Genomic DNA, 22,333 nt, shown 5'->3' with positions numbered 1-22,333 from the left:
ATAAAGTATGCATACACCAAAGGTCACAGCTTTCAATGGGGGCATGGAAAACCTCAGTACCACGGCTTGGAATTCCACTTAATGGAGTGAATGAAGAAAATGCACTCACTGTAAACTCACGGCCCTTTAGGTAGAGTAGAAGGCAGAGTTGAGTTGAAGTCCTTTGTTCCATTCTGGAAGGTAACCTTTTGCGATGAAGTCAGAATTTAGGGATTACACTGTGGGATGCCACTGGGGATTGAGATGACATTTCTGTTGATTGCATTTTAAAATACAAGATGATCAGACTTCTAACGGTATAAAAAAAAGAAACTGTTCAGAATCTTTTGCAGTCCTTTAGTGGATATGGGATGATGACCCATTCCAATCTCATGAAAATCATGTGCCGGGAAAAACATTTACTAGTCAGTGCTCTCATTGTTTCTGCATTAATCACCACTGCATACTCTACCTGTGCAAGACCCTTTCAAAATCTCTGACTAAGTAAGTGAAGGAACCACTAATACTGAACATATGTGGCGATATTAACACCACACTATTATATGCTGCTGCCCTGTGCGTCTGTCACATCCCCCTACTTTTCCAGTAGTCTTTCAAAAAGGCCACTGCATGACCTGTCACAGCAGCAACCGCCACAAAAGGACATGAATCATGAGTACAAACACACAATTCAAGGCTGATATATTAAACTTTTTTTTATCACTGAAGTCATTGCTAAAAAATATTCTGGAAAGTTTTAAGTGTTAACACACATGTCCCGTGTGGTTTTCTGTGCAATTAAAACTTGATGGAACGGAGGTCTCCGTGTGAGAGGGGGTTTCCTCTGTCTTAATCTAATTTATTTCACAGTCAGGCTGGCTGACGGACTGGGCTGGTCTGTTTTTTCATTGACTGGGGAACTTGAGGAACAGCCTCAGGTTATGCTAGGTTTGACACGTTATGTAAGAAAAATTGAGGGAGCACATCCCTTTTCTGGAAAAGGACAGAAGCAGATGTTTTGAGGCCAAACAGAAGACTTCTTATAGCAGGAATGACTTGTGGCACATCTGTTTGCCATGGTCATGAGCAGAAGCGTGCGTGTTTTCATGTTTGCAACAAACAATTGATCAATCATAAACAATCATCTTATGTGGTGAAATAACACCAATCATGTTTACTGGTACACGATAAATAGTAGCCTATGAACGTTTTTGCGAGAAATTGGCTGAATGAAACACTGCAGGAAAAGAATGACAGCGTAAGTAAAAAGATACCATTATACCATCCATGCATCTCAAGCTCTCAATGAGAGCAGTGGATAGGCCTAGGCCCTCCTGTTGGGTGAGTTAAAAAGGTGCGTCACAATTTTCCAAGATTCAAACCAGGTAATGACACATATCCTTTCGAAAAGTGCATGTCTGGACCCTGAAAGGCTCTTTGGCATTGGATGAATATTTCTCTCAGTCTAAACAGAAAAGTTGTAAACCATAGTGTGATGTCATATCCTTTCCCTTTTCTTAAGTTAAACATCAGAACCTTGCACTTGCAGATCTACTGATGCATTTTGGACACAATTTACTCTACGTCCAGTGCAGTCCCTTTTTTTTTTAGCAATTCCGCGATTGGCAAATTCAATGCAAAATCAACTATTTAAACTGTTAATTTGCTATTTATATCCGCTTCTCCTGACCACCTGATGATGGGATAAGGTTATGCATAGTCTGTCTCAACCACTGCCACTGCTTAGCCTATATTCCAGTTGTTTGGTGTCAGGTGTGTGATGGGAGTTAGTTAGCTTAAACATTCACTTGACGTTCACGACATGGCTGGATATGCAACTGTTATCTTATTCAAAGTTAAATTAACTAGTTACACATTCTGTCTTGTATTCAGTTGTGAAATTGCAAATGTTCTAACATTGCGCCCAAATGCTTATTCAGCCTCTGACGTGCACGAAGAAGGCATTTTCAAAATAAAAGCCTGTTCCTAAATTCATACACATTGGCCTATTGAAGGGTAATTTGAGAACATAGAAGTAGTACAGGATTACTCATGATTACTGGATATTGACAAGAACAAAGGTTCAAACTAAGGCATGACATTTTATTTCAACTCAGTTTCAATAACATTCTAGTATGGATGAAATTACCATATAAGAATAGTGTGAAAGTTCTTTCATAGTGTGAAATTATTTGAAATTCAGATGACTCGTCTAAAATGAGTGTTCTTATGTCTCCATTGCAGGAAATACATAAAAACACACAAAAACAAAAAAATACACATTTAACTATCTGTCTGATGTCTGTGATTTTTATGTAATGAATTTGTTTTCTAGTAAGCTATGTGGAGTTTAAATTGGGTTAAAAGAGAAACAAAAATCACCGCCACAAAATCTGTCATTTTGATCACATAAAATCACAAAAAAGGCGAAATCCTGGAGGGACTGTCTTTGGCCATCAGTCTCATCTCAATGAGACTACTTGGTGAAGGCTGCCAACTGGCGGCCACAGACGTTCATTGCATAAGTTAAACATGATGCATTAGTTCATTGGCTTCATATGAATAGGCGTAATTACTTTGTACACTATTAGTCACTCTCCACAGCCACCAGTTGCAGGTAAAAGTGGTGGATTGTGCACACTCCAATGATAAAAGTTTGAAAATGTTCATGTCAGACACGTAATTTTGAAAAAGTTAAAGGCTAGCTTATTACTAAGAAAGGAGATGGTCAGTGGTCGTGTGTGTCTGAGTATATTGTTACCGAGTCAGAGAGATCTTGAATTCGGTGACTTCCTAAAAGATGGACCACGTCAGGTTTGCCTGGCCTAAACTAATTCAAGACGACGAGCATGTGATTTGAGTGGCACTGGTAAGAGGAGACATTTTTATTCATGCCGGTATAGAGCTAGCAACATCGGCTTTACCGACTTTCTATTGGTCAGCCACTCCTGAAGAGTTTTAAACGCCAGACAGAGAGGAGCCACGTTTAGTGACGTCACCATGCCGTAGCACTGCTGTAAGAAACTGAAAGAACAGTAGTTTTTGAATGTGTCCTTCCGCAGGTTACTAATATGCACTGTTTTAGGCCCAAAGCAGACTATTGCTATACTTGACTTCCCCCCCTCACGTCTATGAACTTGGCTCAGTATTTCAGGTCAATGACCGCATGTGTTTTATGGGTACAACTATGGACGTATGTTATCGTAAGACGTATCAGTTAGTGAAAGCTTGACACAGACAACAAAGCCCTATACAATAGCTTTTCCTAACCTACAGATAACGTAGTAGCAAATCATTACACATGTATTTAACATGCATTAAACAAATGTAGACGCGAACAATCCATCAACAGATATTCAGACTGGAAGAGACAGATGTTGGCTTTGCTTTAAAAAAATATTTCCAAAGCATTAGCCATAAGCAGACTGATACCAATATCATAGTTGCAATCTGTTAATTGGTCAAATAAGGTGGACGCTTCATACGCTCAAAGTGATTAATTCGATCAAAGAGGCAAAAGTGAAAATAGCCTGCATCATTCAGAGGGTTAAGAAGCACAACTAATCTTTGTTACGTTTGCAAAGTGAATAAAGACTTAAACTGGAAAAATTGTGGGAAAGCATTAGTCATTAGTCCAGTAATCTTACAATTCTGCAGTAGCCTACTTCTTGTTTTAAGATAAGATTCAGGTAGGTTTCAAATTTTCTAGGAGGACTAACTGAACGTTACCGCTCGTATATGATCAAAACAGACGACATGCGATAACGGCATAATTTGATAGACACACTTCAGCGGAGGCAGGGACGCAGTAAGTTGTTAACTTGGCGGATGAATATAGGGAGTTGTACTCCGCCTCCAGTCTTTTTGACGCCAGGACATGGGAGACGAGGGAGTCGGGTAAAGACAGGCTGAAAAAAGGAAAAAAAAATCAGGTTCATGTCGGAGTGTGTTCGCAAGAGGAAAGGAATAAGGAAGCGTCTTCATTTTCTCAAAGGTATGCGATGTAAATATATGAGATCCAGGATATTAACCTGTTTCGTTGGGATATAACAACTTTATTTTAATCAGTTGAGTAGGGTGTTTTCCACAGGGGGTGGGGTGTTGAACTGATTGGAAAAAAAGTTTTCTGTTTTTTTTTTCTATTCTAGTGGGGGTGGGGGAAAGGAGAAATGAAGTGGCTACCTAACTAGCTACTTGAAATGAATGTAACGTTAGCTAACCCTCAGTTAACGGTCAGTTTTGCTGACCAGCTTCCAGGAAGGAGGAACGTGACTTGGAAGTAAATTCATACACACCAACGAACTTATAACTCCAAACAGAAATGTTGCGTTCGTGTGGTCTATCGTCTAGCAAGCTAACGTTACCTTAGCTAACGTTGCTGATTAGAGTAAGTTATTGCATTGTGATGGTGTGTTAGCCTATTGGCTAGCGTCTTTTTTCTTCAACATAAAAGTCTGTGCAAACTTATTTTCATCCTTACATTAGAATATGGTTCAGTAAGCAACGAATTGAACGACTTTTGGTTGATTTGGATGTATTTTCAGGCCAACATTGTGTCCTTTGTAGAATGCACTCTTTATTTGTGGCTCAACATTTCAGCTAGCTAGCCATCATTAATGCTAGTTAACTTGTTCTAACTCACGCTGGGTGAAGTTAAAGTTTACTCCAATGTTGAGAACAAAAGTAACTTGCCAATGATAAGTCGGGTTAAAAAAGGTAACCCCTGTATTAGAATAAGCAGATACTGATTAAGTTTGTAAACTTCTGCCATGTTGTCTGACTGCACGTAACTTTTGTCATCATGGCAACTTATAACGTTAGCTGAGTGTATTTCAAAGCTGTAACGTGAAGATCAAACGATACAATATCACCTCGGCAGATTTCAATTTTCATTGGATAGATAATGTTACGTTAACTATCGATGACTGAAAGTGTATTTATTGTCAGTTTACCATCTGTCCTTCAATCCCACCCTTGTAATATCGAGCTCTTGGCTAACTGTAGAGAACGTAACCTTAACGTCAAAATAGCAATTGTACATTGTGATTCATTTGCTAACGTTACTGGAACGTTTTCAATTCATGGCAAATATTTGAGGCTGTGTTTAACATCAGTTTACAATAACCTAAACAGTAAGTGCTCCCTCATGTTGACCGTTACCTTGGCTAGTGTATGTCACGTTAATTGGATGTGCGTGCTGCGTATGAAAGTAAAAAATGGAAAGAATTCGGTTAGTTCATACATGATGTCCTATTTGACAGGTTTACCTATTGTCTGTGGTTGTCTTGGAACACATGTGACCCTTATTTCGGCCACTTAGTGTTTAGTTCAGGTTTCAGTGAGGTGTCCTTGTAAACACGGAAACCAGACTGGTGCGAAGGTATCTATATTACTTTCGAATCATTAGCCAGCTAGGTATGCAGCACGGTGTTAACTTGTTAAATGCAACGATATCACACAACACCTTCCACCCCTCAATGTTGAATCCTGGTACTTACTTCTGCTCATTTTGTAATTACTGCATACAAGGTGTCTAGTAGTTGCAGATCATGTAAGCTATTGTTGAGTTGAGGACCTTGAGGATATAATTGGTATATAAGACTGGGTAATACTTGAAAGCATTTTTCTTTTTCAATCGTGGCGTCACCTGTCATAACAATGTCTTTTGGGTGAACGTTAAACTCGTTATTATGAAATCCTGTCATCAAAACAGACCATTTCTATATTTTTGGAGAGCACAGGAGAAGGCTGTACCCATTTCCCTCCAAATTCGGCCTGAAGAGTGTGAGAGTGTGGTGGTGTTGTTACCAGTCTTAAACAATGGAGCCCCTCCAATTTGTGTGGATGATGTCAGACACCAGGGACAGAGTGGGTGTATATAGTGTCACGAGTAATTATACAGGGAGCAATTAGACAGTCTGAACCCCGTCTCCCAGGGTTTGGCTCCTGGATTTATCAGGGGGCACAAAAGCAAGCCCATGCCTGAATTAACTTGTCCGCCCCCTCCCCCCACACACAAACACACACTTTGCTCGATTAATTGAGGGTTAAGGTGTGTATTGGGAATGAGATATTCTGTAATATTGCCCATCCACACTTACCGTGGTCCAAATGTTTGAAGCATGAGTGCATAAGATGAAACAGGATTTTCAGCATGTGGGAGGCAAGATAACGCCCCCTCTCTGAAGCAGTGTGGGAAATCAATAGAAGTGACGGTGGAGGAGTGTCCTTGTATGACTGCTATGAGAACCCTGAGTGCAAACCATGGCACACACAGCAACAAGACACTCCCTCCCCTTGACTGTGAGTGCTTTTGATTCCCTTAGCCACTTCTAAAGGCACAGTGTGGCTGCATGGATGCTGATTCTTCTCAGAGGTGGATTCTTCGGGACTTGCTCTTTGCATATTCATTCTTGACTGAATGATGAGCACATTGTTTTGATCCAAATGTTTGGCTGTGGTGTGCATCACTGTGCATGTCTTATTTTGCCCAAATAGCAAACATTGTGATGGAACTAGCAACAGTGTTGCTTGTACCAGTTCAGTGTCAGTGAGCAGATCTTGGTGCACCCTCAATGCTTGCTCCTGCTTCTGCCACGGTGGTCTGAGTGCCAGTGGCCATGCTCGGTCTGGATAACGGGCGCTCTGTCTTCACAGGGTGAGAGGCTGGGGCAGGAAGGGGTGATAACGGGCGCTCTGTCTTCACAGGGTGAGAGGCTGGGGCAGGAAGGGGTGACCTACATTCATTATCCCAGTGCACCGAGATGAAGCGTGGGGCAACCCCTCCTACCCCGCCAGCCGTGCTTGAGCTGAATCCAAACGGTTCTTTTTGGAGGACTGCAACTGATGCCCTGGGGTTGTCAGCTGCTAGTGACACATTCTCAAACAGAAAAGAACAAAATATGCTTTGCAACTCCCTTGTTACTTTTTAAATTCTAAGCGAGATAGTATTTTACCACTACAAATGAACTTTTTTTTCACAAGCTGTAGATGCTGTTCTGCAGAACATGGGGTGGGAGGTGGATTATTGGCAGCCTGTGGGTGGGGTGGAGCAGGCGGGCTTAGGAAGCAAAGCAAGTGAGGTAGAGGGAGATGGGACTGGAGGAAGTAACTCCCAGTGGCCTGACATCCTTTTTGTCTTGGTAGCACTCGCAGTGCTTTCACTAGCTGTGCTGGCTGGCTGCTCCACCCTGTGTGTGTGTGTGTGTGTGTGTGTGTGTGTGTGTGTGCACTCCAGGGTGGGGCTGCGTGGGTCCACTGCTCACAGATGATGTCGCACAATGACCCACTGTTGAAGGACACCACACATAGCAAACACGGTGCTTTCCATTGGCCACAGCGCTGCCCAGATGTGGACCAGAGCGTTTGGAGAGGATACGCTACATCTGTCTACAGAGGCATCTTGAGGCAGAGTAACTGGAACAGTGGCCATGAAAATCAATCTGGGAGTTGTTTGCCACACAAACAGCTGTTATCCAACGATGAGAATATGTAACTCAGAGTCTGTAATATTCTGTTAAGCCATTTGTTCTCTTAATGAAAGCAATTGAATGAAGGCAATATGCAACCCATTAGCTCAAACCAATGGTCCTCAGTCATATTTTGTGTTTGTTCTCTCATGATGAGCTAAGGTCTCTTCCTCTCTTCACAGGTGCTCCTCTTCAGATGTGCCTGGGCGCTGGCTGCTGCTCTGCTTTTGGCATGGACTATTAGCCAACCCATGTATGCAAGATCGCCTGTCACTTTTGGAAGAGCCTCTTTTGGACCACAGAGCTGTCTGTCCTTTCCCCTCCGACTCCCAAACTGCCCCTTTGCACCATTTCCCAATGTGTCTGCTGTGACCTGGCTCCACCCCTCTCCTCCTCCCCTTCACTGCAGGCTTTCCTGAGTGCCGGCAGCTGCGTCCTGCCTCCATTTCCTGTCCTTGGTCGTGCAAGGCTAAGGCCCTCTCCACTTCCCCACCCCCTCATAACACACACACACACACACACACACACAAACTGTCTCATACCCTCCAAGTTGCTGTCTGTGTCTGTCTGTCTCTCTCTCTCTCTCTCTCTCTCCTCTGCTTTACTGTTTCATCACCACACATCCCATTCAGTTGACCTCAGCTTCTCAAGGACTCCCGAAGTGCTCCCCCCCCCCCCCCCCACAGTTTTTTTTTGTTTTTTTGTTTTGTTCCGTCGCGTGGATCGTCTCATCTCCCCTGCCTGAGACCTTCCGCAGAGCGCTATGACCACCATGTCCAGCCTGTTCTCCTTCACCAGCCCCGCCGTCAAGCGGCTCCTGGGCTGGAAGCAGGGCGACGAGGAGGAGAAGTGGGCCGAGAAGGCGGTGGACGCCCTGGTGAAGAAGCTCAAGAAGAAGAAGGGCGCCATGGAGGACCTGGAGAAGGCGCTCAGCTGCCCCGGCCAGCCCAGCAAGTGCGTGACGATCCCGCGCTCGCTGGACGGCCGGCTCCAAGTGTCGCATCGCAAGGGCCTGCCCCACGTCATCTACTGCCGCGTGTGGCGCTGGCCGGACCTGCAGTCGCACCACGAGCTCAAGCCCCTGGAGGTGTGCGAGTACCCTTTTGGCTCCAAACAGAAGGAGGTCTGCATCAACCCGTACCACTACAAACGCGTGGAGAGCCCAGGTAAGGTCATGGTCAGCTGGCGTGGTGCGCATGTAGAGACAGGAAATCAGTGCAGGTGTCTTCATGAGTCAGACGAGGGAGGATGAGTCAGGAAACGCTGACTCATCTTCTAGTAAATATGTCAAAGGCATATTGTTTGCCAGGGCCGTGGAAACGCTTGAGAGTGTCATTTTCCTGAGTAGAAAGAGAAGCATGTTATTCTAGACAGTCATTGAGCTCAGTATAGATAACCTGTCATAGAGTTGGAAACGGATGGCTGTATTGAGTTCCAGTTTCTCGCCATTGTGTAACCTTTCCTCTCTGTCTCCTGACTGCTGTGTGATTGAGAGGCCCTTGATGACTAACTCAAGGGCAAATATCACATGCCGCACAATACACAGCAGTGCTGATCCCTACTGATGCCAGCACACCAGAAACTCTTTTCTGTTAGTCAGCATATGATGACATTCTGCTACCTCTGAGCCTGGCCTGTAGTAGCGTTAACATCATCTGTGTTGTACTAACTCTATTTATTAACACCCCCCCCCCCCCCCCCCCCCCCCCCTTTTATTTTTCCTCTCTCCAGTGCTTCCCCCTGTGCTGGTACCCCGACACAGCGAGTTCAACCCGCAGCACAGTTTGCTGGTCCAGTTCCGCAACCTGAGCCACCATGAGCCACACATGCCACTCAACGCCACCTTCCCAGAGTCCTTCCAGCAGCAGCACAGCAGTGGCAGCTCCCTGCCCATCTCGCCCAACTCGCCCTACCCGCCCTCGCCCACCAGCAGTGGCACCTACCCCAACTCTCCCGCCAGCTCAGGGCCCTCCAGCCCCTTCCAGCTGCCAGGTACTAAAGGCTAGACCTCTCACTGTAGTCACACGCGTGGCATCAGATGGCAACGTTAGTATTTCCGTGTTCTCTAATTGGAGTGCCATCTTACATGACTATAGCGGTTTGCACACAATATAGTACTTGTACAATTAGGACAAAGTCGTTTTTGTGTGGAATATATACATACATGTTGCTACTTTACACAGCCAGATAATGGTGATTTTATGTATGTTATATACTGATGGAAGATGTTGTTTAGTGTTTGGAGAGTTCGGCTAGTTTTGTTGGTAAAACGGCACAATCATATGAAACCAAAATCTCTCACAGGTGTGCACATATTCACTACATGTCTAGTTACACACACACACACACACACACACACACACACACACACACACACACACACACACAGTCAACTTTATTCTGTGTTGTCCAAGTCGTGACCTGGTAAATGTTGGTTGAGGCTATAATGACTGTTGTGTTGGAAAAGTGCAAAACAACATGAATGACTCTTTTATGCCTTTCAATTTATTCTGTTACTTTAAAGGTTAGTTGTCTGGGATGCCTTTTATGTGGCTTATGTGGAGGGGTTGCATGGAGATCCCATAGCAGGAGATTGTGGAACTAATCCGAAACTAAAATGTTACAGCTAATCAGGATCTGGGGTGGGTGTGTCTGTGTGTGTTTGGGGTGGGTGGGTGGGGGGGGGTTGGCCATAATACCGTGATAAGTTATGATGATGGGACAGTGCAAATCAGCCCCCCTTTTGCAGGGACAATTGAAATGCCAGCTAAGCAGCACAGCAAAGCCCGGAGTGTGTCCCGTGAGCGGAATATCCCACTGATGTGTGCCCAGTGCTGGGCACCGGGCCGTTCGGCCCATTCTGTATCTCGCAGATTTGCTGATGCACGCACCCGCTGGCCCGGAGTGCAGTCAGGCATAAGGGAAGCTAATGTTTGATAGCGCTCTGGGGAGAGACTAGAGCAGCGTTTGATCATTGTATCAATTCTGCTTCTGCAACCACATGAGGCAACCACCATCACAGTGCCCCCCCCCCCCCCCCCCCTCCTCCCACAGCTCCACCCCTATTCATCTGAGGTGGTCATGAATCAGCAGAATGGGAAAGAGAATACAGGCTTACCTGTGCAGAGCATACCATGGCTTCTCTCCTCTCACTAGTTATCTTGCCTTTAAGGATCAGGGGTTTGGACATGGGGTTTGCCATTTGTTTTGGATAATAGGGGAGGTTCCTCTAATTGAAGCCTATGGCGTTTTACCCCAGTGAGCCTCAAAATGGAAAAAGGATTCCCTTGCATTAGATGTGATTACAGTGGTGGCAATTATTAACAAATTGCATCATTGCAGAGCCCACAGAAGGCCATTTCTCTTCTTGTAATGATATTACCTGCTCTGTAATACCATTACCTACAAATCTCCCACTTGCGGACGGCATAAATGCTCTTTCTTAAGTTGTCCATCGTTGGCTCTGCAGCGAGGGAAAAATCTAAATGGAAAACATGAGTGTCCTATTTTTCTTCATTGTGGATCTATCAGTAGTGGGATGGGCTATTTTGGAACTTCTGAAGGAGCATCCCGAGATGGGTGTTTGGTGTCACAGATTAGTGTAAGCGGACACTAAAAGGTTTCCATAAGCTGCGGGGTGCAGCTTCCGGTAAAGATCCATCGGAAACCCTCACTCAGGGGAATAGATCTTTAACCATTTGCTTTGAGCAGCTGCACTCTGTCTCTCTCTCTCTCTCTCTCTCTCTCTCTCTCTCTCTGATGTTCTCCTTCCTCTGTCTCTGTCTTGAACTGCTGTTATTTATGGCTCTCCCCTCTCTACAGCTGACACACCACCCCCTGCCTACATGCCCCCCGATGAGCAGATGGGACAGGATGGCTCTCAGTCCATGGAGACAGGGACAAACATGGTACCCGCAAATATGCCCCGAGGAGGTAAGCTTCCTTGCATCAACCCTGTGACTTGTCCCCTCAGCCAGCATTGTAAACTTGAACTGCTTACTACAGAGAAATTTCTTTTTTTCATTGCTTGGGTTATGTTGGCAGTTAACATACTTGTGCACCAAAGTGATTTTGTCATTAAAGCAATGGAGACGGGTAAAGTGGGCCATTTTTTTTGCCAGTGTTTTTCTTTTTTTGGTGTGGGGAGGGGGCCAGCCATGTTTAGGGCTGTGCTGTTTGGAACATAGGCAGCCAAAGCTATTCAAACATCTGTAATGCATTGGACAAGGGAAGTGTGCTCGAGTGACAGCACAAATGCCTCTTGCCCCACGTGAAATTAGATTGCTACACTATTTAAGAGGATCATTTTCTTTAATTGGAGACAGCTGAGCAATGTGCTTCAGAAATCATAAATCTCCCACAATTCTGGACTGAATGGCCATCAGAGGATGCACTTCTGTCCGGTTTGTGATTGTAAATCTCCTGGTGGCCATTTGTTACTCGTAAAAACAGACATGCTAATACCACAGTAATAGCAATAGTATTTCTTGGACAAGGTAACATGGTCTGCAATCACAAGTTGCAATATTACTACGTTGAATTTTTGTAACCAGAAGGGAACAGTATTTACATTTACATTAAGTAATTTAGCAGACGCTTTTGTCCAAAGCGACGTACAAGGGAGAGAACAGTCGAGCTACGAGCAATAGAGACCTAATGTAACAATAAATACTACTTTACATAAGAAATAGAAAAAGAGAAGTGCAGGAATGTAACTGCTCTAAGTGCAAGTTAAGTACTAGTCGAAGTGCAAGTTAGGAAGGGAGGTGCTCTCTGAAGAGTTGGGTCTTTAAGAGCTTCTTAAAGGTAGAGAGGGACGCCCCTGCTCTGGTAGTGCTAGGCAGTTTGTTCCACCAACGTGGAACTACAAATGAGAATAGTCTGGATTGCCAAACTTGCACAGTGCTAAACGACGCTCACTAGACGAGCGCAGCATCCTGGGTGTAACATTTGCCCTTACAAGAGCATTTAAAGTCAAATTGCCCACATTTTCATGATCTGGGCTACTTTTATAATCCCTCCGGCTGGTTTTGTCTCTCCTTCGCAGTAGACGTGCAGCCGGTGGAGTATGAGGAGCCAATCCACTGGTGCTCCATCGTGTACTATGAGCTGAACAACCGCGTGGGAGAGGCTTACCACGCCTCCTCCACCAGCGTGCTTGTGGACGGCTTCACCGACCCCTCCAACAACAAGAACCGTTTCTGCCTGGGCCTGCTCTCCAACGTCAACCGCAACTCAACCATCGAGAACACCCGCCGGCACATTGGCAAAGGTACGCGCTGGGGTCCAGTGCATTTCTGTCAAACGCCTCCGTCATGCTTCTGGTGTCAGTAGGGGTTGAAAGGGAGTGCACACAGCGAGTCATAGTGTTGTTCTTGCCAAACATGACTTGTCTCTACACTAACATCTTCACAATGTGTGACAGCATTTGGGTGAGCTTGTTTAACCTGATAATAATTTCACTTGCCCTCTGTTTGCCCTTTTGGTGCAGGCGTGCATCTGTATTATGTTGGGGGAGAGGTCTATGCCGAGTGCCTAAGTGACACCAGCATCTTTGTCCAGAGTCGAAACTGCAACTACCACCACGGCTTCCACCCCACCACCGTCTGCAAGATCCCCAGCGGCTGCAGCCTCAAGATCTTTAACAACCAGGAGTTTGCCCAGCTGCTGGCCCAGTCTGTCAACCACGGCTTCGAGGCTGTCTACGAGCTCACCAAGATGTGCACTATCCGGATGAGCTTTGTGAAGGTATGCCAGAAGCCCTCTGCTAATTGTCTGTGACCCAGGATGTTGTCTTTTTAATAAAGCTTGTAATCCTGATGGGTGCATTAAAAATGTGACATTTCAGTGGCTGTGATTTGCTTAAGCCATTCTCTTTTCCATGTTTTCAGGGCTGGGGTGCAGAGTACCATCGACAGGATGTGACCAGCACCCCCTGCTGGATAGAAGTGCATCTCCACGGCCCCCTCCAGTGGCTGGATAAAGTACTGACGCAAATGGGCTCTCCTCTGAACCCCATCTCGTCTGTTTCCTAATAATGGCCTTACATTGGCTGGGAGGATCTTTCCGTTTTTTTTTTGTTTTGTTTTTTACTTTTTTTAAATTCAACATTTTTACTTTTGAGAAGAGGAGGTCTTAAAGGCTGAACTGTTTACACTACCTACAGCATGGGCTCGCCCTTGAAGCAGTCGCAATTATGAGAATGAACTAAGACTACAAGCACATCTGGCAGAGGAGAATTCAAAGCAGTGGCACTAAAATGGACATACTACTGCTCAGTTTGCCTTCTTGAAATGTTTGTTTTTTCATAATGTTTTCAAATGATGGTTGTATGTGTGAATTTTATTTTTTTCTTCTCTTCACGATGAGTAGGTTACCAAGTAGATGGAAAATACTTTCATGAATTACTTTGATGTATCCCTACTACACCTTAAAACAGTCAGACAAACCTTCAGCTTTCTAATTCTGTGAACAATGTTTAGGTGGTATGCTGTCTAATTCCACATATTTACAATAAGGCATAGCTGCCATTATGTGTTTACCATTAGACTCAGAATTCACTACAGATGTTTCCTTTGTATAGTCCCTGATGCAATGAGACAAAGACTCAAAGTTACTGCTTTTAAATAAAGTCTCTATCCGATCAATTGAATGATGTGGATAAGTTCTGTTTTTGGTTCATCTGTTATTTTGAACTACTTCCTTTAACAAATGTCTTCAATATCAACAAGCTTAGAATATTATCCTGTTTACCATTAGTGCCTTCATTCTGATTCAACCAGTGACTTTTTTTTTAACAGTCACTGATTTTACCCTCTTGGCTCTTATGAAGACGACCTCACATTTTCATCCGAAATTGAAGCCAAGTTGGGATCCCCGTCGTCCATCGGAATGATCGAGGGTTAATTAAGATTTTAGACAAAGATGGTACATTTTGTTTAAATGTTGGAGTGTCCACGATTTAACACTGACGTGTGCGTTTTAAACACCGTTAACCGGTTAGCTTTAAAATATGTAGGTACAATGTATTAATGATTATAAGCAGTGAAAGTATGATGTGGGACATGCCTACCGTGTTAATATGTGCACTTCAAACCAGTTGGTTTGAGCTCATTGGATTTTGAGCAATGCTGCAGTCGTGGATTGTCTCTGGACACTGGAGTTCACCGTGCTAAAATGTGATTGGATGAATATCCGGATTTTAAATGCTATTGGTCCGCGTAAGTGCACAAAGGCAGGGATGGTCTACAGTAAAAATTGTGAGGTCTGTGGTTGGGCAACACCGCCCCCCAAAGTTAGGCTTTTATAGTTTGGGCTATTATTTTGTGTTTATTATGATTTCGTCTTAATTTAAGGATATACAATCCCTAGACCTGTTGTTATATGTGGTGGTGTCCGATATCTAGGCATGGTGATTTTATATCATGCGAAAATTAGACGTATTAAAGGAACAATACGCAGATTGATTCAGTGTATTTCACCTGATTGATAACGGTAAGATTAATAGACACTTCCGTGAGGTTATCGATCAGGGATACATTTGACGTTCCTGGGTGGCACCAAGGAAGGATGCATTCTGAAAGGGTGGTCCTGTGTTAGTTGGAGTAGTTCTGGTGATGTTATATGTATTTTCAGGATATACAAGTACTAAACTATTCGTATAGCCATGTATTTACGGTTAACAATAGTTTAGGCAAGGGTCTTGTAAGAACGAATACGTTGGTCAGAGGACAGTTTGACACTAAACGTCACCCCTTATGATTGTCTGCTTGGATTATCCCGGAAATGAGGTGGCACCTCTGTAGAACAAGCGAAAGATAAACACGTAGCCGAAAGGTGGATATGGTTTAAATAAATCACAATAGAAAGTTGCATTGGATTTGGAGATCGCTTAAACTGCACTTTATCATTTTTTTTTTCAAAGGAACTCAAAACAGCCTCTGGCTGTTTCGTCCTATCGCACTCTTACTGTGTGAAGAAGAGGTTTTGTTTCTGGGAGATTCTGCATTAGCGGAGTCGGTAAGTCCGTTTCCAAAAGCAATGGCTAACTAGCTACCCAGCTAGGTTAGCTTTGGCTAATCACATTCCTTCTTTTTAAAACACTGAGCATTCCTGCAGAATTAGTTGAAAGAAAACGGTGGCCATACAAGAGGACATTGATATGTATTTGTTTACTCCGTCATTTGTTTCAGGTGAAGCCGATGGAATACATCTTAGATTAACGTTAGCATAGTTCCTTTAGCCGTCACATCTACAGTTAGATGACTAATGTTGTCTTATTACATTATTATGTGAGTATTGATATAATTGACTAATGTAAATTTAATATAGCATAGGACATATCTGCTCTCTCCTTGTATGGGCAACGCGATGCTATTGTCTTTGTAGTGTCAGTTTGCTAACCTTAGCTAGGAATCAGGGTCGACAAATTGCCAAACGCCTTGTAACTTAAACGTCGTTAAAAAAGTGCCAGAGAGTAAGTCACAGTTATCTTTGAACATCGTAAATATAAACAATTGTCCTCTTAAAACTATTCTATGTTAAACTACATAGTAGCAGCTGTTTCCGACCTGGAAAGGTGACAGCTGCAGGACTAAACACAGGCCTACTTTCTGTTCTTAACGCAACATTTGAAATTACTTAAAGTATATAAAAAATCTTACTAAAGCACACCAACTATACTTTGTCATGTTATTCCTTTATGTTATTGTTGTCTAATTTATGCATTTTGTTAATGGTCAAATGAAAACTCAGAACCACTTGTTCCATTCAAAACTTCCTCCCCAGTGCAGCACCTGGCACAAGATGGTGCGAGCAACCCTGGTTACAGCCACCAGTCTGGTGTTGACGGGAGCGGTGGTTGCCCATGCCTATCTTCTTAAAAACCAATTCTACCCCACAGTGGTGTACCTCACTAAGAGCAGCCCCAGCATGGCTGTGAGTAACTCTTAAGTTTTCCTTTTTTTAAATACGAAAAAGCTGTGAGTTTCAAGGTATAGTATGTAACCCATTAAAAAACAGACTTTGAGCAGCAATGTTCAGGACTTTCCTTTAAGTGCTGATAATGCTTGGCAAAAAAAGGTCATGGTTGCATTCTTCAGCTAGATAAAAGCTTTGATTGTGATGTCTATGCTGAGTTTGTCATGTCACTATTGACAGAATCACTCATAAGCAAAGATATGCAGAATACTCTTGTCAGTTATTGCTAAGAGGACGCACAGTTTTAACATTTTGTTTGACCTTTTCATGTTCTATGTCTACCAGGTTTTGTATATCCAAGCTTTTGTATTGGTGTTTCTGTTGGGGAAATTTATGCGTAAAGTCTTCTTTGGACAGCTGCGGGCTGCCGAAATGGAGGTAAATGATGTGCTCTTATGTGGAATTGGTCTTTCCATTTCATTTTTTACCTATCACCACCACCATCACCACTTTTTTGGTCATTCTGAACTGTAGCATGTTCACTTCACTTGCCTCTTTTCTTCTTCCACCTTCAGCACCTGATCGAGCGCTCGTGGTACGCTGTGACTGAGACGTGCCTAGCCTTCACTGTTTTCCGGGATGATTTCTCCCCTCGTTTTGTGGCCCTCTTCACATTGTTGCTGTTCCTCAAGTGCTTTCATTGGTTGGCAGAGGACAGGGTTGACTTTGTGAGTGACTGCAAATTAATAGGAAAAGTTAATAGGACATTTCTACCCTCCATTTTAATTAGAAAATGTGAGTAACCTGCTGTATTTAAACTCGTATTCCAGATGGAGAGGAGTCCAAACATCTCTTGGATCTTCCACTTTAGGGTGCTGTGTGAGTATTTAGTTAAAAAGTATTTTTTTTTTTAAGAATCATTTTCTATCTCTCCATTGTGAAACTGGTGAGTATCATTTAGGCACAGTCATGACTGTAGCCATCAAACTTCCTCTTTAAAGTGAAACTTCTCATCTAGTCAGCATCTCCCTGTGCAACCCCATGCAAATATTCAGTGCACCTGTTGTTTGAACAAGAGCTGTTAATGACTACATGTTCAGTCAAACTCACTGTTTATCTCACTTATTGTTTTCTTCGTACTTAATTGTATCTTTTTTTGTCCTGTGTGTGTGCTCTCGTGGTGCAGCTCTCATGGTGTTGCTGGCAATATTGGACTTCCTTTTTGTAAACCATGCTTGTCATAGCATTATCACAAGGGGGGCCTCGGTTCAACTGGTGTTTGGATTTGAGGTATGTATATAGAATGTAAATATACATAGACTAAATGGAAGAATTCTCATGTGTGCAAATTAATGTTATGATTAATACAAATATTATCATCATATTGTTCTGATAATCTACTGTTTTTCTCTGTACAGTATGCAATTCTGATGACTATGGTTCTCACGACCTTTATCAAGTATATGCTTCATACGATTGACCTCCAGAGTGAGAATCCATGGGATAACAAGGCGGTGTATATGTTATACACTGAACTCTTCACAGGTAGGAGACTGTTTCTCTTCACTCTCACAGCCAGCCAAAGTGCTCAAGTGCTCTCACAGTAGGGCTGAACGATTTGGGAAAATAATCTAATTGCGATTTTTTCTCCAAATATTGCGATTGCGATTTTAATATGCGATTTAAAAAAAAAATCCCAACAAATCGTAATGTATGATTTAAATATGACCAACACAATATTAGATACATTTAGTGTAAAATATTATTTCCCACATTTTACATTCTTATTTAACTGCTCATTACAGAATCAAGAACAACAAATCGGTGGCTTTGCTACTGTGCATTTAAGTAATTTAAACAAAGTCATTGTAAGAATAAACACAAGGCATGCACTTTTTAAACACTGTGCAAAATGTACCATCTTAAAAAAAAAAAAAAAAAAAAAATTATTATTATTATTTTTTTTTAGACCACGTTTTTAATCGCGAACGTTGCGGTTAGAAAATCGCGTTCTATCATATCGCGATTAAATCGCAAATGCAATTAATCGCTCAGCCCTATCTCACAGCCAGCCAAAGTGCTCAAGTGCTCTCCTTTTTTTTTTTTTTAGAAAACTCAACAATTATTCATACACACTTTACCCCCTTAGGTTTCATTAAGGTGCTGCTGTATATGGCCTTCATGACCATCATGATCAAAGTGCATACCTTCCCTCTGTTCGCCATCCGCCCCATGTATCTTGCTATGAGGTAGGAAACCTGTTTGGCTTTGTCCGTAACTGATATCTTTGTTCTGTGTCATTAGTTGTTCATTGGGCCAATTCCCGTATCCAAATCATGTTCTACTACTGATTACCCTTTCCCGAAGACATGGTTTATGTTGGTGGTATTTCTGATGGTTCTCATATTAGCATGCATGGGATATGAGTTTTGAATTAAACAGTTAACCTTTTCTCTGTCAGGCAATTCAAGAAAGCTGTGACTGATGCTATTATGTCCCGGCGAGCCATCCGCAATATGAACACACTGTGAGTACCAGGAGGAACTAGTGTTTGAGCTTAACGTCAGCTTTGACACATTTTGATGTTGTATGGAGATTCATAAGGGCTGTATTGATATGTGGTTTTATTTATGACACTTCACCAGCTATCCTGATGCCACACCTGAAGACCTCCAGGCCTCCGACAATGTTTGCATCATCTGTCGAGAGGAGATGGTGACCGGAGCCAAAAAACTGCCCTGCAACCACATCTTCCACTCCAGGTGACCCAGAGAAAGCCATTTTGCTTCTGGAAAATGTTCTGTGTCTTAAACTGATGTACCGGGTAGGATGTCTTCATCTAATTAGACTCCATGTGCCCTTTGACCCGTGTGCTCATTAAAGTGGTTCCCTACTGATAGTAGCGAGTTGGAGCTAATGTGTGTGTTCTCCTGGGCCTGTGCAGCTGCCTGCGCTCCTGGTTCCAGAGACAGCAGACCTGTCCTACGTGTCGCATGGACGTCTTGAGAGCCTCTCAGCCCAATCAGATGCCAGCCCCGCCCCCTGCTCAGGCTCCAGCCCCAGCGCCACCCGCCAACGCACAGGTCCCTGTGCCCGGCAACGGTGAGCACCAGCCCAGATATGAGTACACACTCACTGCTCAGCCCAAATATGAGTACACACTCACTGCTCAGAGTGGGGTTCACCAGCCCAGATATGAGTACATACTCACTGCTCAGAGTGGGGTTCACCAGCCCAGATATGAGTACATACTCACTGCTCAGAGTGGGGTTGACCAGCCCAGATATGAGTACACACTCACTGCTCAGAGTGGGCTTGAGATTTACTTATTACTCAAGTCACATTGGCTGTGAGTAGATTTACTGGCTGATGAGGACCAAAGCAGACTTTAAACACGTCGTCACACACGGTTCTATGCCTTGTTAGGGGTTATGTGGGTTTATGTAATCTCATGCCCTGCTCATCTGCTCATCTCTTTCTGTTACGGTAGCCCCTGGGATGATGCCTCACTTCCCCCCCGGGCTCTTCCCCTTCTGGGGGCCGTTTCCTGGGGCTGCCCCTCCTGCCGCTGCGCCTGGCGCCCAAGCTGCTGCGGATGCCCCCCAGACCGGCTCTGGTTCCACTCAGGCTCAGGCTCAAGGTGAGAAGATCCGGTTTGCATTCAGGCATCATTCTGTGCAGCTGGTTTACAAGAGTAGACAATTTACGTGTCATTTCAACTTACTATAATGGTGCAATACAAACATAGTTCCTTGACTTTGTTTAAAAAGCTCAGTGAACCATATGAATGTCAATGAATTTGTCTCCATTTTGAATGTTCTGGTGTTCTCTTCAGGGAGCGGCACATCAGCCCAACCCAATGCAGAGGCTCCCGTCCCTGGAGGTGCCATGGCGGGTTTCCCCTTCAACTTCCCCCCTCCTCCGTTCCCCTCCGCACCATGGCTGCCAATGCCACCACCGCCTCCCTTCAGTGAGTTTTTGGAGAAATGCACGTCTGTGGCAAATACTCTGAGTGCCAGACACCAATGTGTGTGTGTATATATATATTTACATTCACTCCTTTGATTTGGGAAGGATTGATTTGAGTTTAAAAGTTGTGCTTGCCACTATTCGTATGTGGCCACCGCCACCACCCGCAGAATAAAGGAGCCAATCCTGGCTTAGTAGAGATGTTTTGGCTGTCATATTTCCCAATCCCATTATTGAGTTGTAATGCATGAACTCCCCCTGCTAGTGTCCTCGATGCCTCCGCCGCCGGCCTCCCTGTCCAGCATGTCTGACACGGAGCTGCGGGAGCTGGAGCAGGAGGGCCGACGGGGCCTGGAGGCCCGACTGCAGTGCCTCCACAACATCCACACGCTCCTGGACGCCGCAATGCTCAACATCCACCAGTACCTCACCACCGTGGCCACTCTCAGGTAGGCTTGGGGCTTTCCCACCACTCAGAGGTCAAAGGTCATATGACACATTTTATGAAGGCTACATGTGGATGGCTTGTGTTTTGTTGTTTGCTCGCTCAGCCCCCCTCGGACTGAAGCCAGCGCTGGAGAGGCCCCTGCTGCAGAGGCCCCTGCTGCAGAGGCCCCTGTTGGAGAGGCCCCTGTTGGAGAGGCCCCTGGGCCGTCTACCTCCCCGAACACCAACAGCACCGAGGAGGCCTCCAGCCAGGAGACCCCTGCTCAAAGCCGTGAGTAATAGATTAGCAAATTATGTGATCATAGTCAGGAGTGCCTCATTCTGAACGACAGTCAGCTTGAGGGAAAACAACAAAAATAAGTTTACTAATTAAATCACATGGTGTATCCTACAAAGTACCCCGTATGAAAAGACCTTTGGTTTAGAGTTGACACAAAACACTTAAGTTTCCAAAAGCTTTTACAGGTTGAACTTTAACGCTTTTCTGTAACAAGGTCTCTGTATTACCAGTAATGTCTTCACTAGATAGGCTAACAAGGACACCCCTTTGGGGTGTTTAAAAATGTCTGGTATTTAGCAGATGCTATTCTCCAAACCGACTTACGTAGACCTTTTAAAAATGTATAGTTTATGTAAGTCAGCTTACTTACTGACTCGTAGCATTGTAGATTCCTGCATCACCTGTTTAATCATGCTACATTAAAGTCAATGGACAATTATCAGATGGGTAATTCAAGGGTGCCCCACACGTAACTCACTTAGAAAGAATAATGACACATTTTTGAAATCTTTTAAAACAAACAAATCCCTCCTCTCTTGCCATTCAAACAGCTGAACCGGTTTTGGGGGCAACGGGTTTCTCTCAACCAGACTCCACCACAGAGGAAGAGAAGCTGATGGAAGGAGAGGCGGAGGATGCCGATGGGGAGCCCAACGCTGCAGAGCTCCGGCGGAGACGCCTACGCAAGCTGGAGACCACTCCACCTCTTGACCACTGATGCACACCCAACCATGCTGGACGATCACTTCAAACAAAGACTTCAGTTACCTGAATTTATCTCGTTATTTCTCCCTCTTCACATGCTGTGTGTTTGGGGATAAGTTACGTGGCCAGGTTGTCATATCATCATCAGACCCGCCCTTACCATTCTTCAGCATTGCGCACGTGGGGGACGCAGCGTTGCATATATGTCTGGCACTCCCTTCTGCCTCCGGAAAGTTGTGTCTCGTGTGTGAATGAAACATGAACTGAGGACTCTCAGGGCCAACTGAGGGTGACCCATTACCAGGCGGCCAACGTTGGCCACCATTTTGCTTTTACTGTTGAAATGATCAAGCTTGGGTAGGGTTTTTTTTTTCGTATGCTGTATGTTTTTTCCAAAATTTTGAATATCGTTCTCTTGTTTAGTATATGTTACAGCACATTGGGAGGAGTTGGTTTTAACTGCAGCCATTGTGTCCTTAAATTTGGCCTTAGGGTTTTTGTTTATATCTTCAGTGTATTCCCTGCCCACTCTAGGGGAGTTACATTTTCTGTATGGCGAGAATGA

At 44.1% G+C, this 22,333-nt stretch overlaps 2 protein-coding genes across 6 annotated transcripts; both read left to right on the top strand.

Moving 5' to 3' along the window:
- Window positions 1-3,794: 3,794 nt before the first annotated feature.
- Window positions 3,795-14,100, top strand: smad5 (SMAD family member 5). 3 transcript variants are annotated; one of them, XM_012840958.3, is made up of 7 exons: window positions 3,795-3,973; window positions 7,631-8,614; window positions 9,180-9,440; window positions 11,271-11,381; window positions 12,496-12,720; window positions 12,940-13,196; window positions 13,340-14,100. In XM_012840958.3, the coding sequence occupies exons 2-7, from the start codon at window positions 8,212-8,214 to the stop codon at window positions 13,481-13,483; spliced, it is 1,401 nt and encodes a 466-aa protein (XP_012696412.1). In that variant the 5' UTR covers window positions 3,795-3,973; window positions 7,631-8,211; the 3' UTR covers window positions 13,484-14,100. The 3 variants fall into 3 exon arrangements, with proteins under 3 accessions (XP_012696412.1, XP_012696419.1, XP_031442735.1); XM_012840965.3 differs by having other exon boundaries at window positions 3,796-3,973; window positions 12,499-12,720; XM_031586875.2 differs by lacking the exon at window positions 3,795-3,973 and adding an exon at window positions 4,146-4,366.
- Window positions 14,101-15,156: 1,056 nt separating this feature from the next.
- Window positions 15,157-22,274, top strand: syvn1 (synovial apoptosis inhibitor 1, synoviolin). 3 transcript variants are annotated; one of them, XM_031586873.2, is made up of 17 exons: window positions 15,166-15,284; window positions 15,373-15,467; window positions 16,241-16,385; window positions 16,713-16,805; window positions 16,943-17,095; window positions 17,198-17,246; window positions 17,554-17,657; window positions 17,786-17,912; window positions 18,517-18,616; window positions 18,829-18,894; window positions 19,013-19,129; window positions 19,312-19,469; window positions 19,858-20,007; window positions 20,203-20,337; window positions 20,602-20,785; window positions 20,888-21,054; window positions 21,615-22,274. In XM_031586873.2, exons 3-17 carry the CDS (start codon window positions 16,254-16,256, stop codon window positions 21,779-21,781), a joined length of 1,902 nt encoding a protein of 633 aa, XP_031442733.1. In that variant the 5' UTR covers window positions 15,166-15,284; window positions 15,373-15,467; window positions 16,241-16,253; the 3' UTR covers window positions 21,782-22,274. The 3 variants fall into 3 exon arrangements, with proteins under 3 accessions (XP_031442734.1, XP_031442732.1, XP_031442733.1); XM_031586874.2 differs by having other exon boundaries at window positions 15,157-15,467; window positions 21,654-22,274; XM_031586872.2 differs by having other exon boundaries at window positions 15,162-15,467; window positions 16,236-16,385.
- Window positions 22,275-22,333: the final 59 nt, after the last annotated feature.

Source organism: Clupea harengus, chromosome 20, assembly GCF_900700415.2.
Source record: "Clupea harengus chromosome 20, Ch_v2.0.2, whole genome shotgun sequence".
NCBI lineage: Eukaryota > Metazoa > Chordata > Actinopteri > Clupeiformes > Clupeidae > Clupea > Clupea harengus.
The sequence above is the reverse complement of the archived record's forward strand: the minus strand, read 5'-3'. Positions and strand labels throughout refer to the sequence as shown.

What these genes read in the sequence shown, in the direction of transcription:
- syvn1 (XM_031586872.2), top strand. Translation starts at nt 16,254, where the DNA reads ATGGTGCGAGCAACCCTGGTTACAGCCACCAGTCTGGTGTTGACGGGA. An exon ending in CCCATGTATCTTGCTATGAG is followed by an intron (nt 18,617 to 18,828) that starts GTAGGAAACCTG and finishes TTTCTCTGTCAG; the next exon opens with GCAATTCAAGAAAGCTGTGA. An exon ending in ACCACCGTGGCCACTCTCAG is followed by an intron (nt 20,786 to 20,887) that starts GTAGGCTTGGGG and finishes TTGCTCGCTCAG; the next exon opens with CCCCCCTCGGACTGAAGCCA.
- smad5 (XM_012840958.3), top strand. Translation starts at nt 8,212, where the DNA reads ATGACCACCATGTCCAGCCTGTTCTCCTTCACCAGCCCCGCCGTCAAG. An exon ending in CGCAAATATGCCCCGAGGAG is followed by an intron (nt 11,382 to 12,495) that starts GTAAGCTTCCTT and finishes TCTCCTTCGCAG; the next exon opens with TAGACGTGCAGCCGGTGGAG. An exon ending in CCGCCGGCACATTGGCAAAG is followed by an intron (nt 12,721 to 12,939) that starts GTACGCGCTGGG and finishes CTTTTGGTGCAG; the next exon opens with GCGTGCATCTGTATTATGTT.